This window comes from Mus pahari, chromosome 16 (assembly GCF_900095145.1).
Source record: "Mus pahari chromosome 16, PAHARI_EIJ_v1.1, whole genome shotgun sequence".
In the NCBI taxonomy this organism is placed as follows: Eukaryota; Metazoa; Chordata; class Mammalia; order Rodentia; family Muridae; genus Mus; species Mus pahari.
Genome location: NC_034605.1, coordinates 60,252,162 through 60,273,890, shown reverse-complemented (window position 1 = coordinate 60,273,890; position 21,729 = coordinate 60,252,162). Strand labels below are relative to the sequence as shown.

Genomic DNA, 21,729 nt, shown 5'->3' with positions numbered 1-21,729 from the left:
TTGATTGTATTTTCCTGTATTTCTTTAAGGGGTTTGTTCATTTCCTCTTTAAAGGCCTCTATCATCTCCATAAGATTGGATTTAAGATCGTCTTCTAGTGCTCTGGCTGCGTTAGGGTATCCAGAGTTTTCTGTAGTAGGAGAGCTGAGCCCTGGTGGTGCCATACTGCCTTGGCTCTTGAGGATTGCACTCCTACAATTGCCTGTAGCCATCTAGATGTGCCTGGTACCTACAGGTCTCTGGGAAGGAAAGGCAGAACTGTGGGCTAGGAAGTGGGACAAACAAGAGGACAGGGCACAGCATCGTTCCTGAGCCTGCATGGCATGGGGCCAGGGCTCCTCTTACTTCTTAGTCTCATGGAAGGCATCAGGAAAATAGTGAGGTCTGGGTTGTCCACTTGGATGAGGTTTGGCCTCTCAATCAACTTTCTGGATGAGAGAAGTTCCTGGATGATTCTCAGACTGTGGCATGTAACAGGATGTAGTGTGGGTTTATAGACCAGTATGTAAATTTCCACTGTACTACCCGCCTGCTATACATCTTTAAGGCCAATTTACTGCAGTGTGCATTTTGGCCAATGCCCCATCTTTGGATGCTGTGAGGGCTAAATGAATGAGCTGGGAAGAGGGACCCTCAGTTGAGAGATCACCTCCATCAGGCTGACATGTGGGACTGTCTAGGCAGCATTTTCTTGATCTCCAACCCATGAAGGACAGAAGGATGGACTGTTCTGCGGTGGGCAGCACCTCCCCAGACACACAGTCATAACTTGTATAAGAAAGGTATTTGAACACAGGCCGGTTGGAAGCAAGCCAGTAAGTGGTTCTTCTTGCTTCTCATCTCTGCTCCAGCTTGAGTTCCTGTCTCAACTTCCCTCAGTGGTGGACTGTGATTGGGAGAATGTAAGGGGAATTGAACCCTTTCCTCCCTAAGTTGTTTTTGGGCGTCTTTATTACAGCAACAGAACACAAACTAGGATAATGAGCTAATCCAATTTGAGGGCTTAGTTCATTGCCTGCCTGTCAGACACACTCCATTGAGTGCCAGCCATTGTTCTTGTAATTATGAAGCCTCGTTACCCACTTAGAGGACAAAATACAAACCTCCAAACCCAACAAGTATAATGCACGTGCTTACCATCCTAGGTCTGTTGTAAGCACACCTATGTGTGTTATGAACCAATGGCAGGAGGTGGAAGTGTATTCAGGTTAGAAAGCAGCTGAACAGAACTCAGTCCCAGAAGCCTTAGGGCTGAGATATGTGCCCTTTTCTGTCCTGAACAGCTGATTTGCTCTCTGTGTGACAGTGGCACTGTTCAGCCCACCTGAGCAATGTAGACATTAAGTGTTCATGAGAAGACACCTGCAGAAGCAAAAAGAGTTCAAATTCTCCCCTAAGGCCTGTCTCCTACATTACATAGCATTGTGGGTTTCAACCCACCAAGGAGGCCAGCCTGAGATTCTCCATCTCTGAAAGCCACTGAGGCAGGAATTCCAGGTCTCGGCAGCACTGGCATCTACTGATGGAAATGCATTAACTGATTGTCTCAGCTAGGATTTTACTGCTGTGGACAGACATGACCAAGGCAACTCTTCTAAGGACAACATTTAATTGGGGCTGGCTTACAGGTTCAGAGGTTCAGTCCAGTATCATCAAGGCGGAAGCATGGCAGCATCCAGGCAGGCATGGTGCAGCTGAGAGTTCTACATCTCCATCTGAAGGCTAATAGCAGAAGACTGGCTTCCAGGCAGCTAGGAGGAGGGTCTTAAAGCCCACACCCACAGTGACACACCTATGCTGACAAGGCCACACCCACTCCAACAAGGCCACACCCACTCCAACAAGGGCTACATACTCCAGCAAAGCCACACCCACTCCAACAAGGCCACACCCACTCCAACAAGGGCATACATACTCCAGCAAAGCCACACCCACTCCAACAAGACCACACCCACTCCAACAAGAGCATACATACTCCAGCAAAGCCACACCCACTCCAACAAGGCTACACCTCCTAGTAGTGCCGTGCCCTGGGCAGAGCATATACAAGCCATCACACTAGTCTCTGGGTTTCCTGGGGTCACAAGTCGTGAGCGGAAGTGGGAGAAGAGACAAGATAGGACCGACATGGTCCTCATCAGTGACCAGTGCTAGTCCTCCATGGATGCCTGGGTTTTGAAGGCACTGAGCACTTTTTCTGCTAACTTGCCTCCCAGAGGCCCTTCTCAGCTTAAGAGCTAGGAGCAAGCAGTGTCCCCTGGGCTCAGACCAACCTGTCTCTCTTATAGGAGAGCTCTAGGCACCAGAGAGTATCCCATGGGAAGTAGGCTCTACCAGACAATTGCACTGGTTGCTGCCAAGACTGACTACAAACTATACGCTGGTTGTTCACAGCTGCTACCCCTGCAGCAGGGCAGAGCAGCCCTGAGGTATTCAGCAGTAATGTATTGCAACATTGTGCGTTTCGGACCCTGGAGAAATTAGCAACAACCTAAAGAAAGTGGTGTGTGGTTTCCAAGGCCTGGGGTAGAGTGGGTGGTGGTGAGGATTACAACTGTCTATGTGATGGGGGAACCCCACTGGTGGTGGGGTAGACAGTTGTGCAGTTCCTGCTTGGAATGTCAATCTGTTTAACCAAATGTTTGTGTGGGGGTGGCGTGGGGGGTATGCCTCCCCTGGCTGGGTGAGAAGTTATGAAAGATTTACTGCCTAATAGGCTTTCAGCCCGGGAGCCAGGAGATGGCACAGTCACTTTTGTTTTGCAGAGAAATCCCTGGGGCCTCCTCTGTGCCCGTGATGAGCACACATAGAGCAGCATGCAGAGCCCTGATTAGCCTGGGGCCTGCTGCTCGGCTTACTCTAGAAAATGCTGCTGTGTGTGACCCCGTGCCTTTGGGAATTCTTTCTGGCCTTATGTGTTCGAACCAACCTTCTCCCTCTCTCGTTATTCAGACCCACAACCCCAGTGAACAGTCTGACTTTCTCATGGCTGCCCAAACGCATCGCCCCACCTCTGCTCACGCCGCTCTTCCCTCATGCCACTCTGCCGGTCTGGCTTGTCCTTTCCATCTTGGCTTTGGAAGAATCCTGCCCATCCTTCAAGACTCAATTCAAATATTAATGCTTCACTAATCCTTGCCCTAGAAATTGATCTCTACTTTTTTTCCTCTCAAGCTCCGTTATCATTTCTATGCCCAGCACAGACCTTATCTAATTCTGCCTTGCACAATAAATATTTATGGGCAGGTTTTTCCCTCTCCCACTTACATCATAACTTTGTGTTGTACAAATTTCTTGCCCATCCTGAAGATTTAAAAAAAAAACTTAAACTATTCATGCATGAGGTCTATTTTTTATTGAACAGGAGCAAACAATGTTTGCAGCAAGGATGCTGGGTGTATGTAATAGAAAATAATTAAGATTAAGCATAGAAGGACTCACACAAACCAACATCAGGCAATAACGAACACCAGACCAAATAACTCCTTGGATCATGTACAACTGTGAAAGGTTTTTTTGTTTTGTTTTGTTTTGGTTTTTTGGCGTAATTCCTGCTTGAAGTCATGGTGCTGAAATGCCCAGTATGCTGATGCTTGAGAGGCCTGGGTGACAGATGCAGAGCTCACCTGGCTTGGGGTTCCTCTCTGTCCCCAGCAGCCTCAGGAAACAGCACAAACACACACAGCTGGTTTATTTCCCACCTGTTTATGGGAGTGGTGATGGAGATTCAATTTCCCTGGAGGTGCTAACCCCGCTCTCCTTGTTATTTCTATCCCAGCCCTGGACCCATCCAAGGACCCCTGCCTGAAGGTGAAATGCAGCCCGCACAAAGTATGTGTGACCCAGGACTACCAGACGGCCCTGTGTGTCAGCCGCAAGCACCTGTTGCCCAGGTAAGGCGGGGAAGGGTGTGGCTCGAAGTTAGGGGTGTTCTGTGGCTGGTGGAACTGAAGCAATCAGGCTCGACTGGGCTCAGGATGGACGGAAGAGAGAAGAGCGTGTTTGCCACCATTTTAAGTGGTACTCAGGTGGTATTAAGGATCACAGGTTGCAAGCTCAGGATTACAAAAGGACAGCAGTCTTTTTAAAATTATTGTTGTTGTTGTTGTTATTTGTTATTAAAAACATGTTGGGGTGTTTTGCCTGCATATGTCTGTGTATCATGTGTGTGCCTTGAATCCCCATCTTAACAGAAAAGCCCCTTTTTGTCACCACTTCATGTTCCCCAAGTGACCCTGTCATCCAGGTCCAGGAAGCTGACACCCAAAAGAGCAGAAGGAGGCCCTGTCTTCACTGTTCCGGCTGCTGATGACAGTCTGAGCATGAGGAAGCAGGCCTTTCAGAAACTGGAGCCTCCTACAGCTTGCCTTGGCTTTATTAGCTCCAGTGTGACACCCTGGGCTGTGCTGCAGGGTGCTTCCCCTCCATAGTTCATGATGGTGGCCTCTGGAGTTGGTCCCTTTGGTTCTTCCTCCTGGGGCGTGCTGTCTTTTCCCCCTCAGTGGCTTCCTCTGAATAGTGCCCTGTCCCACCTGGGAAATCAATGCTGGCATCAGAACAGAGCTTCTCACGTCCAGTGGCCCTCTGCCTCTGTCTACCCTATGTCAGGTGCCTGTGACCACAGACTCCGCCACCAGGATCCTGTGTCCGGCACCACTTTCAATGTTGTTTTATGTGCAGTCAGCATTTGTGTCTATAAGGCCCAGATAAAAAGTGCTGAGTTGTGTGTGTGTGTGTGTGTGTGTGTGTGTGTGTGTGTGGCTGTTTCCTAGATTGGCACTTCTTCCAGAGTCAGATGGGCCCTGCCCTTAAGCGTGGTTGATAGATCTTAGTAGTCACTCCATTGAAGAAAACTGGGTTTCCCTCTTCCAGCAGCTACCGATGGCAAATAGCTTCTTGGCTAAGGGTGTGGCTCGCGCCTACTTCCTCTTCTCTGTGCTGGGATTTTACCTTAATCACGTGTGGGTCATTACTGAGTGGGATGTAAAAATGATTTTGTTGGTATCAGGTGAAGCCTTTTTAGGTACTTACACTCCAAGAAAACCCTTGTGATTTCTGTGCTTTAGGACAGAGGAGCCCCATAAGCAGCAATCAACAGAATGTTCTTGGGGATGATGTTCCAGGTTATTCAGCCATTCGGTCTCCGATATATGTGTGTGCACATATGTGTATGTATGTATGCACGGATATATATGTTGGAGAACCCCCTCACATGCCCTTCCCTGGAATTTGCAGAAATACCAAATGAAAAGATTTTTAGTCTTAAATTCAAATGCATTTGAGACCAAGGCAGCCACCTTGGTAGTCAGCCATGTCCAGGAAGCACCACCGTGTTTCCCTGGGCACACCACACCCTGAGCATCACTCCCAGATTGTGTGGGAAGTACAGTCTCCGCCTCCTGTATCCATAAAATTACAATGGCTTTGTGCACGGATTCAGGGATGAGACAAATGTGGGTTCAATCCCTTGTTAGGTCCTCCATGCCTACGTAAACTTGAGAAGTAAACTGATGAGACCACATTTGAATTTCTTCATCTGTTAAATGGATTTACTGTGAAGACACAGCACATTTTGTGTGAAAGTTCAATAAAGGTGATGGTGTATCAAGGTGATTTAATGCCAATGCCAGCCGTTCTAGCAATTAGTAAAACAATTATCATAATAGTAACCGTTGTTTGAATACGTCTGGAAGCTCAGCCAGCGCCCTCCTTCCCAACTGCATATGTTCCTGAGAGAGAAGCAACTTCCCCTTGGTTTTCTATCCCTTCCCCCCAGTCTGAGTGTGCTGCCTTCAAGCCCTTGAGTGGGGTCTCAAGGACTGTGGTGACATTTCTGCTGTCACGTTGTGATTTGCAACAGGGAAGTCGCAGATCATGACTGCATCTCTGATATTAGGGCCCTGCTCATTACTAGAAAACAACTCCAGAAGGTGCTTTGGCTAAGATGGTGCACCCTCTTCCTTAACAGGAGTGGGGAGGTGGCCTGGCCCTAGGAGGCCCGTGTGTGGTCACTGTGGTTGTTTTACCAAATATCTCTCTCAGCAGTAGGGTTTCACAGTCCTCGATGGTAGCCAATTGTGTAACTCCCCAGAGAGCCTTGGATGGCTTCCCAGATGAAACATCTGTCCTTCCACATTAAACTTCAGGGGTCCCCTAGAGTCAGGACAGATTATTGACAGCTCTATTTATTCCTCAATCAGGGAAGTGCTTTTTTATTCTGCAAAACATCTGTAGACAAGGCTGCTAGCCAAGCTGGGCCCTTGCAGCTCAAGGGGAAAATCTTACTTCTAGACATTGAGAAGCTGCTGACAGACCAGGAGGCAGCTTGGAGACCCCAGTCGATGAGGAGGACCCAGATGTAGGCTGGCTTGCACGTAGACTAGAGGGCAGGGTCAGGGAGAGGCCTTGGGCCTGGATGGCCTGCAGAGCTTAAGTGGCTAAAGAAAGTCCTGGGAGCACAGATCTGTGGCCACAGTATTCCAGGGCTGACAGAACAGTTTGGGTGGGTGGTGGAAAGAAACTTGGCCAGTCAGGCCTCCCTCTGTAGAGTCTCCCCAACCTGGTGAGGTGATCTGTAGGGGACCCTTCGGCTCTATGCACAACCTTCTCAGAGAATTCTGTAAATCCTTTCACTTCTTCTTGCTGTTAAGCAGCACAGTGGGTGTGGGAAGAGGTTGGTTCACCGCCATAAGCTCCTGCTTCAGTCTCCATGAGATCACTTGGGCACCACAGAGTACTGCCTGTGCTCAGGATGGCATCTCTTTGATGACCTAAAAGTTCTCAAGTCTACATTTTGGATGCTTACTCTAGAAAATATTAAAAATAAATAGGAAGTAGGTAATGGCCACATTGTTGAAATATAGCTACTAAAATATTTCAATATGTTTTGTCTAGTCTTCTGTTTTTTCTTTTCTTGTTGCTGTTGTGGTTGTTATTGTTGTTAAAATCTGTTTATTTTATGCATACTAGCATTTTGCCTGTATGTAAATGTTTGCACCACACTGTGTGCCTAATGTCCTCAGAAGTCAGAAGATGGCATTGGATCCACTGGAACAGGCCCTATGTGGGTGCTGGGAACCAAACCGGTTCAATGGAAGAGCAGCCAGTGCGGGTTACTGCTTCAGCCCTTGGTTTGGCTTCTTGACTTGTTTTTGTCAAGACTTTTTTAACCAATAGTCTATATACTATATACACTTTGTGTTGATGTGGATACATGAATACTTTATGGTACTGTAAACCATGCTTAGAATTTTTAATTACATAGCACACTGTATTAAAATTTAACTTGAGAGGCGGGTCACATTTGTAAGCACACACACACTAAGTCTATAAAACTTTCAAAGGAAAAACCTGTCCTTGGTTTTGATGAAGACTTCCTAGGTGTGGCATAGCAAATGAGATTGTACCAACACTTACGGTGTCAGATGTTCTGTACCTATATCAAATGTGTGTGTGTGTGTGTGTGTGTGTGTGAGTGTGTGTGTGTTAAAGTCCAGACATGCTGCGAGAAGATATTTCAGAGGGTTAACTTTACATTTGTACATGTAAAAGCACTCTTATATATGTTTGTATCAACTTCATTTAGAGTCAAGATAGTAAGGAACTCAAGGTGAAGTTATCAGCCAGTTGTGGCATTTCCATTATAATCAATACTATTCAGCAATAAACATACATAAGCTATTAATATATCAAACGATCACATGATAATCAAATAGCAAAAAGGATCACACTCAAGTAGACAGTGTGACAATCCCCATTTCCTCCCTTCTGGGGCCAAGTGAATTAAGAGACACTGACTACCTGTGGTGACAGAAAGCATACTAGTTGCCTGGGGACAAGGACAATCTGAGAGTGTCTACATGTGAATGGCTACACATTTTATAGCTCATGGCCATAAGGCAGATCCCTTGGGAAACAGAGAAGTCAGACTCCATCCTGGGATGCCAGAGACTCCATTTGTAACTGAGTTTACTAGCAATGGGAAGGGGTGTGTTAGAACAACATCTCATTATTCATTCTTGTCATAGTTTCTTTTTTAAAAAATCCTCTTGGGTATTTTTAAGTAGAATATTGTCAAGGGGACAGAGCCAACAGAGTGCCCTGGCAGCAGGGTATCTCTGTTGGTGGGGAATTATTGTTTCAAATCTGCTGCTCTGTGGAGGTGGGTGGAGGAGGAGGAGGAGGTGGGTGGAAGAGGAGGAGATGGGGGGAGGAAGAGGAGGTGGGGGGAGGGGAAGGAGGTGGGGGGCTCCCTGCAGAGGGCTGAACATTGATTTTTACCTCTCTCTTACCATTGATTTTCATTTGGAGAAGAGAAAATTGAAAGCATTTGTTTGGGGCCTTCCAGACAAACCATGTTCTCTGATTCTGCCGGAGTGCAGCAAATAGGGGGGAGCAGGCGTCGGAATGGAACTTGCAATATCTAAGTGGACCCTTCAAAGCCTTGGGGAGCTGTGGGAACTCATCTATTTTTAAGTAAGGAGCGAGAGACAGCCCAACTCCCCAGAGGGCTGGGCCCTCTAATATAATGGCCCTTCATCCCCGCTTCCTTCCTATCTGGAATAACAGCTAATTCTCTGCGCCAGCAAAAGAATTTAGATGCCATCGAGGCTTCGGGTATACAGTAGACCAATCTCAGAGTTTTCTCTCTTTTATGTGAACTTGAATAAAAAGAATCAAAGTGTTTGAGGTCAGAGAGAAACACATCACAGGATGTGCCTCAAATACCAAAACTCTCAGAGGATATTTGAAAGTATGAGGGTATTTCATCTCAGTTTTGTTTTACAACAAAGCACTGCCTCCCACTACAGGGGCTTTGAACCGGTTGATTATACATACACATAGCTGTGGAGGCTCAGAAGGCACATGGCCACGTGGAAGGTTCCAGGCTCCCGGGTGCTTGGCTGGCTCTCTGATGCTTCCTTCATCAAGGCATAGCGCCGTGTCTTAGAGACCACCTTCATTACTAGGAAACTGCGCTGATGTGACTTGGGTCCCTTCTGTGAGGGACCACATGCTGCCTTGGCTTCTGTTTTAAGCTCAGAGGCTCTTCTCGGGCTGGGTTTGGGTCTGGGAAGATCTTGCTATTATTCCTCTATTGGTTATTCAAGCATCACAGCTATGTTTGGGTTCACCCTCATGGGGGTCCATCTCTTTGGTAAACAGAAAAGGCTCCACTGTGGTCTGTCATCTGGCAAAGGCACGCCATTTGTATATGTAGACCTCATGCCAAGTACAAACTATGGAAGAGAAGGAGAGGGAAGTGCAATGCTTCAACCCAGGACTGGCTGGCTGCTTACTGTGTTTCAAAGCACTTTGCATGGATGGATCTCACAGCTGTTTGGCAGGTCTGTGTTATGTACCCCAGGTGACTGAAGCTGCTGCTCAGGTTCCATAAATAATTGTCCCAATTGCACATGGCCACTGAGGGGCAGATTTTCATCTGTGTGCAGTTCCTCACCCTGTGTCTATGTCACACAGCAGCAACTGGAGATGTAGTTGGGAAGGGGTACCCAAAGATGATCGTCAAGGGGACAATCACTGTTCTCCTGGTCCCTGAGGTCCAGCCATCCGGAATCCTCAACCCCTTTCCTAGTACCTGCCCTTATCAAGCAATCGGTCTGGAGGCTGGTATTAAACCTATTTCCTCCCTTCTATGCCCACACCCATTGGTCCAGTTTCCTTCTTATCCTTCCCCACTTTTGCAGTATTCATCTAAAGCACATGTCCCTTAACTGTAGAGATGCTGTGTTAATTTAAACCTGTGAGATCTTACAACAGAGACACTGCCCATCCGTGCCCAGGATGCGGCCTCGCCTGCTCCTGGCGTCCTCCCTGGGCACAGTTTTGTAGCCCAAGCCCATTGTTTTCCTTCCTCTATGGAACCGGAGGCCCTGATTGGCTGATCCTGTTGACAAGGGCAGTAGAGAGTAAAAAGCAATCTATGTCAGAAATGTGAATAATTGCATGGAATTTTTCGTCCCCTGGAGCAAGGGACAGCATGTGAGACATGTGAGGCAGACACTGTACTGTAAGGTATGTGTCACATCGCAAGGCAGATTCACAAAGATATAATGGTTTGGTTTAAATTCTTTGTTTCTTGAGAATTTCATACAGGAGTAATATACTTACATCATTTCTCCCCCTCCTTCTTACCTTCAACCCCTCTCACATCTCCCTCTTAAATTCAAGATTTCTTCAGTTATTATTACACACACACACACACACACACACACACACACATACACACACACCCTTCTGAGTTTATTTAATGTCCTGAGTATGTATTTATGTCTAGGATGACCACTTTGGATTGGGTGAACTTTCGGGAATTCATTTCTAGAGAAAATGGATTCTCCCCTCCTCTGCTGCACCTGTGGGGTGGGGAGTGTAACTTTCCTTCATCCCGATGTCCTGTCACCTGGTGGTGTCACTACACAGGTCTTGCTGAGGTCACCACAGTTTCACAGGTTCAGCTTCTCTGCCATATGTGGAATATTCCATCCCCAGTAGGCATCCTGGTCCTGTGACAGGTTCAGCTTCTCTGCCATATGTGGAATATTCCATCCCCCAGTAGGCATCCTGGTCCTGTGATTCTGATAACGTTCCCTCCCCTTCTTCCTTGATTTCCCCAGCCTGGTTACGAGTTGTAGTGTAGATTATCAGTTGGGGCTGGCTACCCTATCCCACTTGTTTCCTGCATTTGACCAGTTGAGTAACTTTGTAACAATCACCATCTGCTGCAGAAAGATGTAGCCAGATCTACAAAGATGCTCTTAATTAACAAAAGCACGTTTTCTGGTACAATGTGGCACCCTCAAGTTGTCTTTCCTTGTCCCCCTTCTCTTAAAAGCCATCCTCTCAATGCCACCCGAAACTGGCTGGGTAGGACAGGCTTAGCTGCCACAGGGTCCTAGTGAGTCTAGTAGCTTGGTGAGGCAGCTTTGGGGTGTGGCCCTCATGGGCAAGAACTCTGCCTCATTGTTAGCCCCTTTCTAGGTTTCCAGAATTCACTGCCTGCAAAAGTGGGTTCATCTGTCCCGTTGACTAAAGCACTGGCTCCTGGTCATTCTTTCTTTGAGCCATTTCCTGTCTATAGGAGATGAGGGATGTTTTATGGTTGGCTTCCTAGGATGTGCATGTGCCCAGATGTTAAGAAGCCCAGCATCTGTGGTTTCCTGGTAGGGCACAGGGTTGTTTAAGGACACCTTCCCATTTCCTGCTTCTGCGTCTGATGAGCTCCGGCTCTGAATGCTGCCTCAGATGTTGGGAGTATAGGTGCTGTGTCTGCTTATTGAGTAATGTACCCAGTGGCAAATCTCTACCTTCGGAATTCAGTGTGTGAGGAAACAAGGGGCTGAGGTGGGTGTGCCGTTTTGAATAGATAATCACTGGGTATGGGTTCCTTGTGGGATCCTGTCACTGCTGAGGGTACACAGGTGTGGATCACATGACCACACTCACACATCTGCCCCTGCTCATTGTGAAATAAACAAGTTTGAGCACCCTGTGGTAAGCTGAAGTTAATGCTCATCATCCATCCTAAGGACACAGGTTATTTGGGCAGATTAGCAGTCAGGTAGGCCCAATACATGTAGTCACCCAAAAGACATGAACGGAAGTTATAAGGTTGAAGTTTTTCCATTTTTCCTCCTTTCTATTTTGGTTTCCTTAAATGAGCTCTTCTTCCTGTATTACCATCAATCTACTTTGGACCTCCGATCCTCATCAGGATTCCCCACTTCTCTGCTTTCAGTTCCAGTGTTTCACACCAGCTTAATCCAACCAGTGAACCACGAAAGACATTCTTATGGGTATCAGACACTGTAGTAGAACCCAGTCTGGGCACTGACCTTACAGATCCTTGGACCAGAAAACAGGATCAGGATGAATAGATGAACTCTCAAGACTATCTTTAGAAGGACTCTGGGTTTTAAATAGAATGTTCCCAAGCTAATGTTCTGTCTTTAATGTTCTTTGTGGAGGGGTGGGCAGAGGGAAGGCCCTCATGCACAGAAGGACAAGAGAGATGATGTTAATTAGTTTGAGGACCTTGGTTCTGTTCCAGTGCTTACTCCTGAGTGAGGCTTTTCACGAGTTCACATTGAACCTGTACGCTTCCATTATCAGGTGAGAAAAGGACTCCTGGCAGCCTGCCTTGCCTCTGATGATTTCAAAGATACAATGCTTTCCAGTGAGCCATAGGGCGAACTCCAATGGGTGATGCCGGTCTAATGACTGGGCTATGTCTTAGCGTGGCCGTGAGAAATCCTAAAGCAGAGACAAGGTGGTGGGGCTGCCCTCCTGTCTGGGTTGAGATCCATTGTCTTGCTGTGTACTAGAATGATACTGGGGGAAATGGGAACAGTGAAAGCCGGGGCTTAGCTTGTTCTGGCAGTGACTTTGATAGTCCTGATGTACACGCTTGTGACAGTAAGTAAGGTCAAGGGTATTAATTCATGTGCTACTACACTGGAGGTGGTAATGATGCCTTTATTCAGCAAACATATGTAGGTACCTTTCTCTAGACACCACACTGTGTGTTTAGAATTCTGTGATAAAGGAATGTCGTCAATCCTTGTAGATATTAAAGTCTATTAGAAAAGATGGTTAGAATGCTGGTCACTTCCATTTGATTGAAGAGGGGAGACCTCATGACACCGGCAAGAGTAGGGGAAAGTATTCTTGGTAGAGGGAACAGAGGCACAGGCATCTGAGTGAGGAGGGAAGAGAAGGGTCCTGCTGTTCCAAAGGAAGCAGCTTGTACTGGGAGAAAAGGCAATGGAAGGTGTAAACCCGGAAGGAAGGCAGAGCTTTGTCACATAGTGTCCTGATGGCCACAGACAGGCTTGCTTCTCAGCCATGTAGAATGGATAGCTGTGTAGCTTTAAGATGGAGAATCTGTATTTTAGAAAAGACTGAATTTCCTTGAATTCTTACTCTTTAAGGCTGACTCTGTGTTGTATGGGAAAGTTGTTGGAGGTGTGTGTGTGTGTGTGTGTACTTGTCTGTGTGTATGTATGAGAATTATGTGGGGTGTGTGTGTGATGTGTGTGGTGGGGTGGTGGTGGTGGTGGTGATGTGTGTGTGTACTTGTGTGTGTGTATATATGTATATATGCCTGTGTGTGATGTTTGTGGTGGGTGGGTGTGAAGTGTGTGGTGGGGGGGAGGTGGAGGTGGTTGTGGTGTGTGTGTGTGTGTGNGAGAGAGAGAGCACGCGTGCGCGTGCAGAAATCCTAACCATCTACATGTTGAGCTTGGGTTCTAGTGGAGGAAGGTAAAGTCATAGATGCATCACTCTAGCTGAGAAAGTGCACAGTCCCACTACACACAGCTGCAGTTGTAAGGAGGGAGTGACTCTTACAGATGCAGCTGGAGCATCTACAAGAAGGATTGGTAGAAGCTGGAGAAGGGGACAACAGTAGTCAATAGTAGTTGGCAGCAGGCAAAGAAACTGACTCAGACAATACAGTGACCGATTTTGGCATGTGGTGTCAATATTGACGGCTGTTAAGTGATAATTCTCCCCACAAACCCATCTTACATGGAAGAGCCTCTCTGTCCTCAATCTATTTTTCTGCCCTGAATCTCCACTCATGAATTCATGAGTCTGAACCCTACACCATGACATCATAGTAAGTAAATCAGTGTGCAGTACATGGGGTCCAAAATACAGTGAACATGCAGCAAACATTAGTCTCTTAGGCGAGAGTCAGATTCCCCAAGAGCGGCGAGATGGGACCATACATAGTGACTGTCCTCCTCAGAGATCTCAGAATTAACGCAAGTTCAAATGTGCGGTGTTCTAGATCATAGCATTGTTGCCTTCATCTCTTTGACTCCTGTAAGAGAATGCTGGAGGCTGGATAGCTTATAAACAAAAAAAATTTTGTTTCTTAGATTCTTAGAGCTGTAAAATTCACAGCAGATACCATGTCTGGCATAATCCATTTCCTGGTGTTTAGAGGTTCTTTTTTCTTTCTTTTTTTTCTTTTTCTTTTTCTTTTTTTTAGTCAGGCCCTCACATGGCAGGAGAAGCCACTGATACTTCCCCAGCCTCTTTTTGAAGTAAATCCAGAGCTGGAAAATGCTCAGTGGTTAACACTGCTTGCTGCTCTGGAAGAGGATTTGGGTTTAGTTCCCAGTATCCACACTGGGCAGCTCACAACCACCACCAACTCCAGCTCCAGGATCATCTAGGTACCGCTCATCCTCAGGTGCCTGTTCATGAGTCTATGAACTAACACAGGCGCTTCCTGAAAAGATGCTGGGACAGAGCTAAGGGGCTCGACAAGCATTCTTTCCCAAAGAGAAGAAACCATAAAAAAGGGGACAATAGAGCCAGCTCCCACAAAACAAACTAGATGCCGAGTACATGCTTTTAACCCAAACCCTGAGTTGGGTGGATGTGGGAAAACTTGTCTAATTAAGGCCAAAGTCCAGCATGACCAGCATAGCCTCTGAGCTTAGCAGCAATGTGGAGGACGCCCTTCATTGGCAGGGCTTCTCCTCTGACCTTGTCTGGGGACTTATAAGCCCTGACACACACCTCTACCTGAAGAATGTCATGTGACCTTACTTCGATTACAGGATCAATTTCCTTTCTCCTGATAAGAACCCACTCAGCCAGCACCTGAGATTCCTGAAATGCTTCCCCATGTTAACGAGGCATTTCAGTTACCCCAAAGTCCCCAGCCAATGACCTTTGCCCATCCCAAATGTTCCTACCCTCAATCCCCCAAAACTTTGTAAGCCTTGAATCACCCCAAGTAAAGTTGGTCTGCCTCCTGATAGAAGGTCCCAGTCATTCACCTTACGGATTCACGGGGCTTTTAAATTCCTGCCCCCCCACCCCACCCAATTCATCATCTCTGCTTCCACTGCCCTTGTGGACTGCATCAGTCAACAATCAATGAGAGCAGAGAGAACCACAGGTGGAGACAGGGTAATCTCTGAGGCTTGCTGGCTTCTAGTCTAGGTGAATAAGCATCAACTCCAAATTCAGGGAAAGACCTTGCCTCAAATGACTAGATAGAGAATTCTAGAGGAGAGCCTGAGGCTCCCTTGTAGCCTCCACATTCACAGCCACACACACATATGTGTGTATGTATGCATATTCACACACACACTAAATAATAATACATACATACTTTTAAAAGACAACATCATTTTGAACTTGTTGCTCTGACTTTAAGGTCCACTTGGACAGAGCTCCTGCCAGAGGTTCCCTGGGGCAGTCACCTCACCTCCTGGACTCACATGGTCATAGTATTGCCCCTCTCCAAGCTTTGATGGGAAAGGGCTGGGCCCTGAGGAGCCAGGTACCACCCCTTTCTCAGAATGACTCTGTCAGTAGGGTTCTTGCCTTTGGCCCCCTGGTCTGGCAGTTCACACCTCTGGATCTTTATAGGTTTGTGGGTGATGTGTTAATGAACACTGATATAATGAAGGCTCTTTATGGTGGTCCCATAAGGCCAGCAGGGGCTCCTGCACCTTGAGCTGGGATGGGAAGGTAGCTGGAATGCTTTCTTAGAGGACATTTTGGGCAATAACTCTTGGCTTCTGTTTTCATAGCTAGTTAATCTTCCCATTTCCTTCACGTCACTTAGTTTCTGTTAGCATGCTAACCCATACCCTCGCGTTAACCAGGAGTTTTAGCCAGACTTTTAGCTTTTTCTCTTTACATAAGCCAAGAATGTTGCAGATCTTCAAGTTCAGATGCCTTTCAGTGAACATTTCAGACTTTAAATCATGCCACATAGAGCAGTCCGGAGGAAGTAGGCTAATCTCTCAGTGCTTGGCTTTCGTATTTTGCCAGCCAAATATCCACTGTCAGTGTTTCCAAGTTCTGCCTTCCAAAAGGATTAAGACGTAAGCACTGGACAGCCAAGCTCTTTGCCACTTTAGAAGGACTATGACCTTTCCTCCAGTTTCCCGTAGCATGTTTTCCATTTCTACTTAAAACCTCATCAGGACAGTACCCTTGTCTGGATCCCACCAAAGTTATGTTCGGGTATCTGAGGTTTTCTTTGAAAAGACCAGGGCTTTCTGCGAAGCTGTCTTCTTGTCCTATTGCCTTGTCAGAGTTTCCATAACAACCCAGGTCTGATAATAGGGCTTTTCCTGGCTTGAAGGCTTCCAGACCTCTTCTAGCCTCACCTGTTACTGGGGTCAGAGCCTCTTCTCCAGTATAGGTCGGTCTCATTACAGAGGCACCGCGCTTCTTTACACCAACTCTCTGTCATAAACAAAGCACCGTAAGCTAGAGGTGGCTTTTACACAGTACAGAAAAGACACTTCCAGTTTAAGGACGGGGAAGTCCATGATGCAGGTTCCAGAAGCCTGGGGGTCTGGTAGGAGTCTGTTCCTCATAGACAATACCTTCTTGTTGGGATGTCATGAGGTAGAAGGGCTCTCTGTGGTCTCTTTTGCAAACTCTCTAATCCTATTCATGAAGATGAAACATCCTTTGATCTAATCACCCCTCCCAAAGGTCTTATTCCAGGTGGGAGTTAGAACTTTCATACATGGTTTAAGGAAGGGCACACATTCGGTCTACTGCGCTTGTCACTCATACTAAGTTCTACTCTGATTATACAGTTTCCTCTTTGCTAGGTGTGGTAGTTTAAATGAGAATGAACCCCATGGGTTCCTATGTTTGAATGCTTGGCTCCCAGTTGGTAAAACTGTTTGGAAAGGATTAAGAGGCGTGGCTTCATTGGAGGAGGTGCCTCACTGGAGGTGGGCTTTGAGATTTCAAAAGCCTATGCTAAGCTCCTTTTCTGCCTTCTGCTTGTGGATTGGGATGCAAATCTCTCAGCTTCTACTCTAACAGAATACCTGCTTGCCACCTCGGTCCCTGCCAAGGGGATAATGGACTAATTCCAGAATCTGCAAGGATGCCCCCCTCCCCAGTTAAGTGTTTTCTTCTATGAATTTCCTTGGTCCTGGTATTTCTTCACAGCAATGGAACAGTAACTAAGACATCATGTTCCTCTCAGTGGTAGAGCCCAGATCCTCTCTGTGTACCAGCTCTCTGAGGACACAATCCACTTGCTTCATGTCTCCTGTGCCTGATTCAGGATGTGGCATGTGATAGGTGTTCACAAATATTTTGTAGGCAAATGGGTCAGTTAAGGGAGAAGCTAGAGAAGTGAAATTGGGATAATTTGCTTAATTAAGAACTGGGAAAATCAGCTGAGTTACAAAGTGGTGCCCAAGGGGAGGATAACTGTGACGATGTGAGAACAGAGCCACTCCCCCGTGTTTCCTGTACAGAAATCGCCACATAGCAGCGACAGTTTGTTCTCTGGGAAGAGCTTGATTCCAGGGCACTGCCCCTGAGTGATCTGTGACCTACTTCTCTCTAGAGCTATGCCCCTATCTGACCTGTGACCTATTTCTCTCCAGGGCTTTGCCCTTGTCTGACCTGTGACCTACTTCTCTAGGTTCTTGTCTCATTGCCCTTCCTGTCTCTGTGCATAGTGACTAGACACACTTAAAGGTCATCTTCCCTCTGGAGCTGTGGGACAAGATGCCGTCTGTCTCTCAGAACTTCCAGTTTGTGTTCCTCCTGGTGCTGTGGAATGACCTCTGCACACCCACCTTAAGAGAGGAGGCAAGGCAAGGAACTGGCACTGAGAGTTCTCCATTCCGGCTGTCTGTGGCAAGCCCTGCATGGTCTGCCTACTCCTGAGTCCTCATAAATGCTCAACTTTCATTCTTAAGGACTGCTCGACCAGGAAGCTCGTAGACTCCAGACTCTGTTTCTAAGGCTGGACTTTTTAATCCCTTGGCCTAGGGCATTTGCCTTTCTAGCTCCTAAGAAGAGCAGTGACTGGTAACCCGAGGCCTTGCCACCTACCTAGCAGCAGAAAAGCTGGAAGTGGTGTCAGCAGGTCTAAGATTAAAAACTTAGAATGGAGGGCTGACAGATGGGATGCCTACCTCCCCAAGGGGTCTCAGGACTGTGGCCGCCACTCCCTACCCTCAGTGAGCCCAACATATACCTGTAAACCAAGTAGACAGAGCCACGATGAGATAGGATAGTTGCCTATACCTATTCTCCAATTGAGCAGTTTCTTCAGGTACCAATTTCTTCCCCTTCCGTGGCAATTCTGGAGAATGACCCAGTAGTGATGGTTTGTGGGTAACAGGGTGAGGCTGCTGGTTGTTACTCAAACGCCATGTCACAACCAGGCTAGTTTGTTCTTAAGCATGTCGTGTGAGTTCTGTCTTGTGGAGTGGGCTTTGAATACAATTAGGAAAAGGTTGGTTATTTTCACACCAATTACACCACAACTATACCAATGGGTATATCTTGCCATCAGTCAGTGCTCATAGGGTTCATGACTGGGTAAGATGGTGGATGACTCTCCTTCCCTGGTAGCATGCATAGACCCTTTCTTCACTATCAACTCCAGCCAATGGGGACGAAGCTCTCAGGACCAGCTTGGTTTCTTCACAACCTTTCACTTAATTCTACACTAGTTTTAGCCAGTAATAGGGTCTTTCCTGTCAAGCTCTTGGGGTTATCAGGAACAATGAAATTAGTAGTCTTCTAGAGAAGTCTATGGAACCCCACAGACCAAGAACTTGAAAAGAGGTAGTTCATGCCTACTACTGATCTTTTATGGCTTATTGCACTTGGGTGAGGGGCTGCCTCTCCCCCCGGTTGTAGGATAATGCCATTGAAACCTCTTTACATATATATTTTAGGGAGATTCCACAGTTCTAATTTTCCATATAGTGTTTTCAAGGGTCTTTAGTGTTGATTCTCTTTCTCCAGGTCCCTCCTCTACCCTACCTTTTCCATTTCAACTTATTGAAACATTACCTGGGCCCCCAAACCCAGGACTGGCTAGGTCCTAGGCTCTACAGGAGTACTTAGTTCAAGTATTCTGCTGAATGAGCAGTACACTTGTGCTGGCTGGTTTTATGTCAACTGTACAGGAGCTAGAGTCATCGGAGAGGAGGGAGCCTCAACCGAGGAAATGTCTCCCTTCATAAGACCAAGCCTGTAGGACATTTTCTTAATTATTGATTGATGTAGGAATGCCCAGCCTATTGTGGGTGGGGCCACCCCTGGGCTGCTGGTCCTGGGTTCTATAGGAGATCAGGCTGAGCAAGCCAGGGGAGCAAGCCAGTAAGCAGCACCCCTCCATGGCCTCTGCATCAGCTCCTGCCTCCTGGTTCCTGCCCTAGTTGAGTTTCTGCCCTGCCTTTCCTCAGTGATGGACTGGAAGTGAAAGCATGGCTCATCACAGCACTAGGAGCCCTAACAGGGACAGCAGTAAACGTTATTATACCTGTAGATTAGGGCGTTCCTCAACCTTCACTAGAGGGGCTTCTCTCTGCATTAAGTGGTGACTAATACAGAGACCCACAACTTGTCAGAGTGCAGACACTCAGACTGTGGTTTGCTCAGCCCAGAGTGCGATGTCTGTGTCATACTCCTTCCTTACAAGGGGTCAGGGATCATCATGGGCGGAGTTGGAAGAAAGATTGTAAGAGCCTGGGGAGGTAGATGTCTGTAACAAACCAGTATCAGCCAGGCATGACTGGTCAGCTGTGTACGTGATCCTCACTGTGGCTAGGGCAGCTTGTGTAAGGCCATCACAAGACAAAGCCAGATAGAATTCCATTATGAGCAGGGGAGGGGATCTTGAAGTCCTACCCTATCTGAGGAGATATTGGCAGTTGATAGCCTCTGAGGAGAGATGGGAGATGGTCCCATCCTCCTTTGTGTACAGGTAACAACACTGTATTGACTCAGTAAGTGTTAAACAGAACAAAACAAACAAAACAAAATGAGAAAAACCAAAACACATGAGATTGAGAGAGAAAAATAAGAATAAGGGATAGGAGAAGGATAGATTTGATCAAAACCCATTATAGGCATGAATATTAAATAAAATGTTTTAAAAAGACCTGTCATGTTGCTAATGCCACCCCTCCCTTTGGCTGACATTTTCCATACTAAGTCAGGTCACATGCAGCCCCTACCAGGGCAGAATGCCCCGCTGCTGGTGACCAAGAAACAAAGGCAGGCATTCGGTTTTTTGTTTTGTTTTGTTTTGTTTTGCACACGCTCCTCTCATGATAATTAATTGGCCCCAAGAAATGCAAGGCAATGTTTTCTAAGATTGTAACAGCAGAGTCCAGGGTGGGAATGCACATGCCTTCGAAATCCTGGTGCACAGACCTCTGCTTGCAAACACTTAGCTGGAGTTGTGTCAGCAATATCCTCCCAATCTTCCTGTGCTGGAGAAGGTGGGAGCGGAGTGCACATCAAGGGAAGTCACGACACGGCAGGCCCTGGGCTTGCTTGTTATAGTTGCCTTCTTACTTGTTGATTGCCAAGAGTTCTTCTACAGTCCAAAGGTTTAAAGATGGACTGCTCTCAGACCAAGAAAGAAGGTTCAGCGGGCAACATTAACAGTTTCTTTTCTTTCCAGAATTGGGAAGAAGTGGATTTTACAATCCCTTTTCCTAAAGGAATAAGGAACTGTCAACTCTGTTTACTCTGTTTTTTTTTTCCCCTTGGTGGCTTTGATTCCATTTTTTTCTTCAATTTTACTTTTTTTGTTTTTTATTTTATGTGTACGGGTGTATGCCTGCACGTATGTCTGTGAACTACATGTGTGTTGTATATATGGAGGTCAGAGGAAGGTGTCAGGTGGTCGTAGGTCACAATATGACTAAGACTTTGAACCCTAATCCTCTGGAAGAGCAGTCAGTGCCCTCAGGACTAAGCCAGATCTCATCAGATAGCTTGTATTCTGCTGACTTGGCAGTTTTTCCCAGTCAAGAACGATTGTCCTTGGGGTCTGTAAGTGTGTGTGTGTGGCGGAGGGGCAGGGCAGGTAGAGAACAAATGTACAGGTAGGTTTTTCATGTCTGCCCTGACAGCCAGGCTTAGGAGCCAGTTGATTTTTTTAACTTACAGCTGTACTAGTCTCTGCCCCCCAGAGCCCTCTGGCCATTGGCTATGATCTGTCACTCTCTTGGGTTGTCTCCAGAAGGCTGGTGGCATTTATATGACCAGTCAGGCTGCTGCTCATCTTCACCCAGTTGGGAAATACTGAGGATGTGGCAGGCTTTCACTCCTGGCCAGACCTGAGGGCAAATAGATTTGATTTGCAAGTCTAAGGAGACCTTGATTCAAGTAATGTCCCAAACTTCGAACCACCAGATGTCTGGGTTATAATGAAATGTCCTCCCTTTGGTTCTCTGTCTCTGTGTCTCTCTTTTTGTCTCTCTGTCTGTCTCTGTGTCTTTCTGTATGTGCTATGTGATCTTGCTCTTTCTGCATGTTCTCTGTGCGTGTGTGCACACATGTGATTGCACGTGCACTTTGAAGTAGCTTAGAGTCTCGTGGTGCTTACTACGTAGCCAAGGAAAGTCACTAACTCATAATCCTCCTGCCTCTGCCTCCTGAGCATTAGGAATACAGACATCAGGCACTATGCCTGGCTACGTTAACAATCTTTTTCTTCACACACACACACACACACACACACACACACACACACACACACGAATTCTATATGTTTCTAGTGTTTTTGAGATACGTATAAAAACAAAATCAGAGAGGTAGCAACCCTTGTGAGCAAACTCCCTCCTCAGAGACATGTACATGACACTAGTGATTGTTCTGAGCAGGCGCTGTAGAGAACGCATTGCTACACTGCTGTAGAGAATGCATTGCTACACTGCTGTAGAGAAC

At 46.8% G+C, this 21,729-nt stretch overlaps 1 protein-coding gene across 4 annotated transcripts in view; it reads left to right on the top strand.

Annotated features, from left to right (window-relative positions):
• The window catches only part of Spock1 (SPARC (osteonectin), cwcv and kazal like domains proteoglycan 1), a 480,563-nt gene that overhangs the window by 315,867 nt on the left and 142,967 nt on the right, over positions 1-21,729 (top strand). For all 4 annotated transcript variants that reach the window (XM_021215443.1, XM_021215442.1, XM_021215439.1 and 1 more), the window contains one exon: positions 3,779-3,893. In XM_021215443.1, the coding sequence (XP_021071102.1) occupies positions 3,779-3,893 (115 nt within the window). The remainder of the gene's footprint in view (positions 1-3,778; positions 3,894-21,729) is intronic.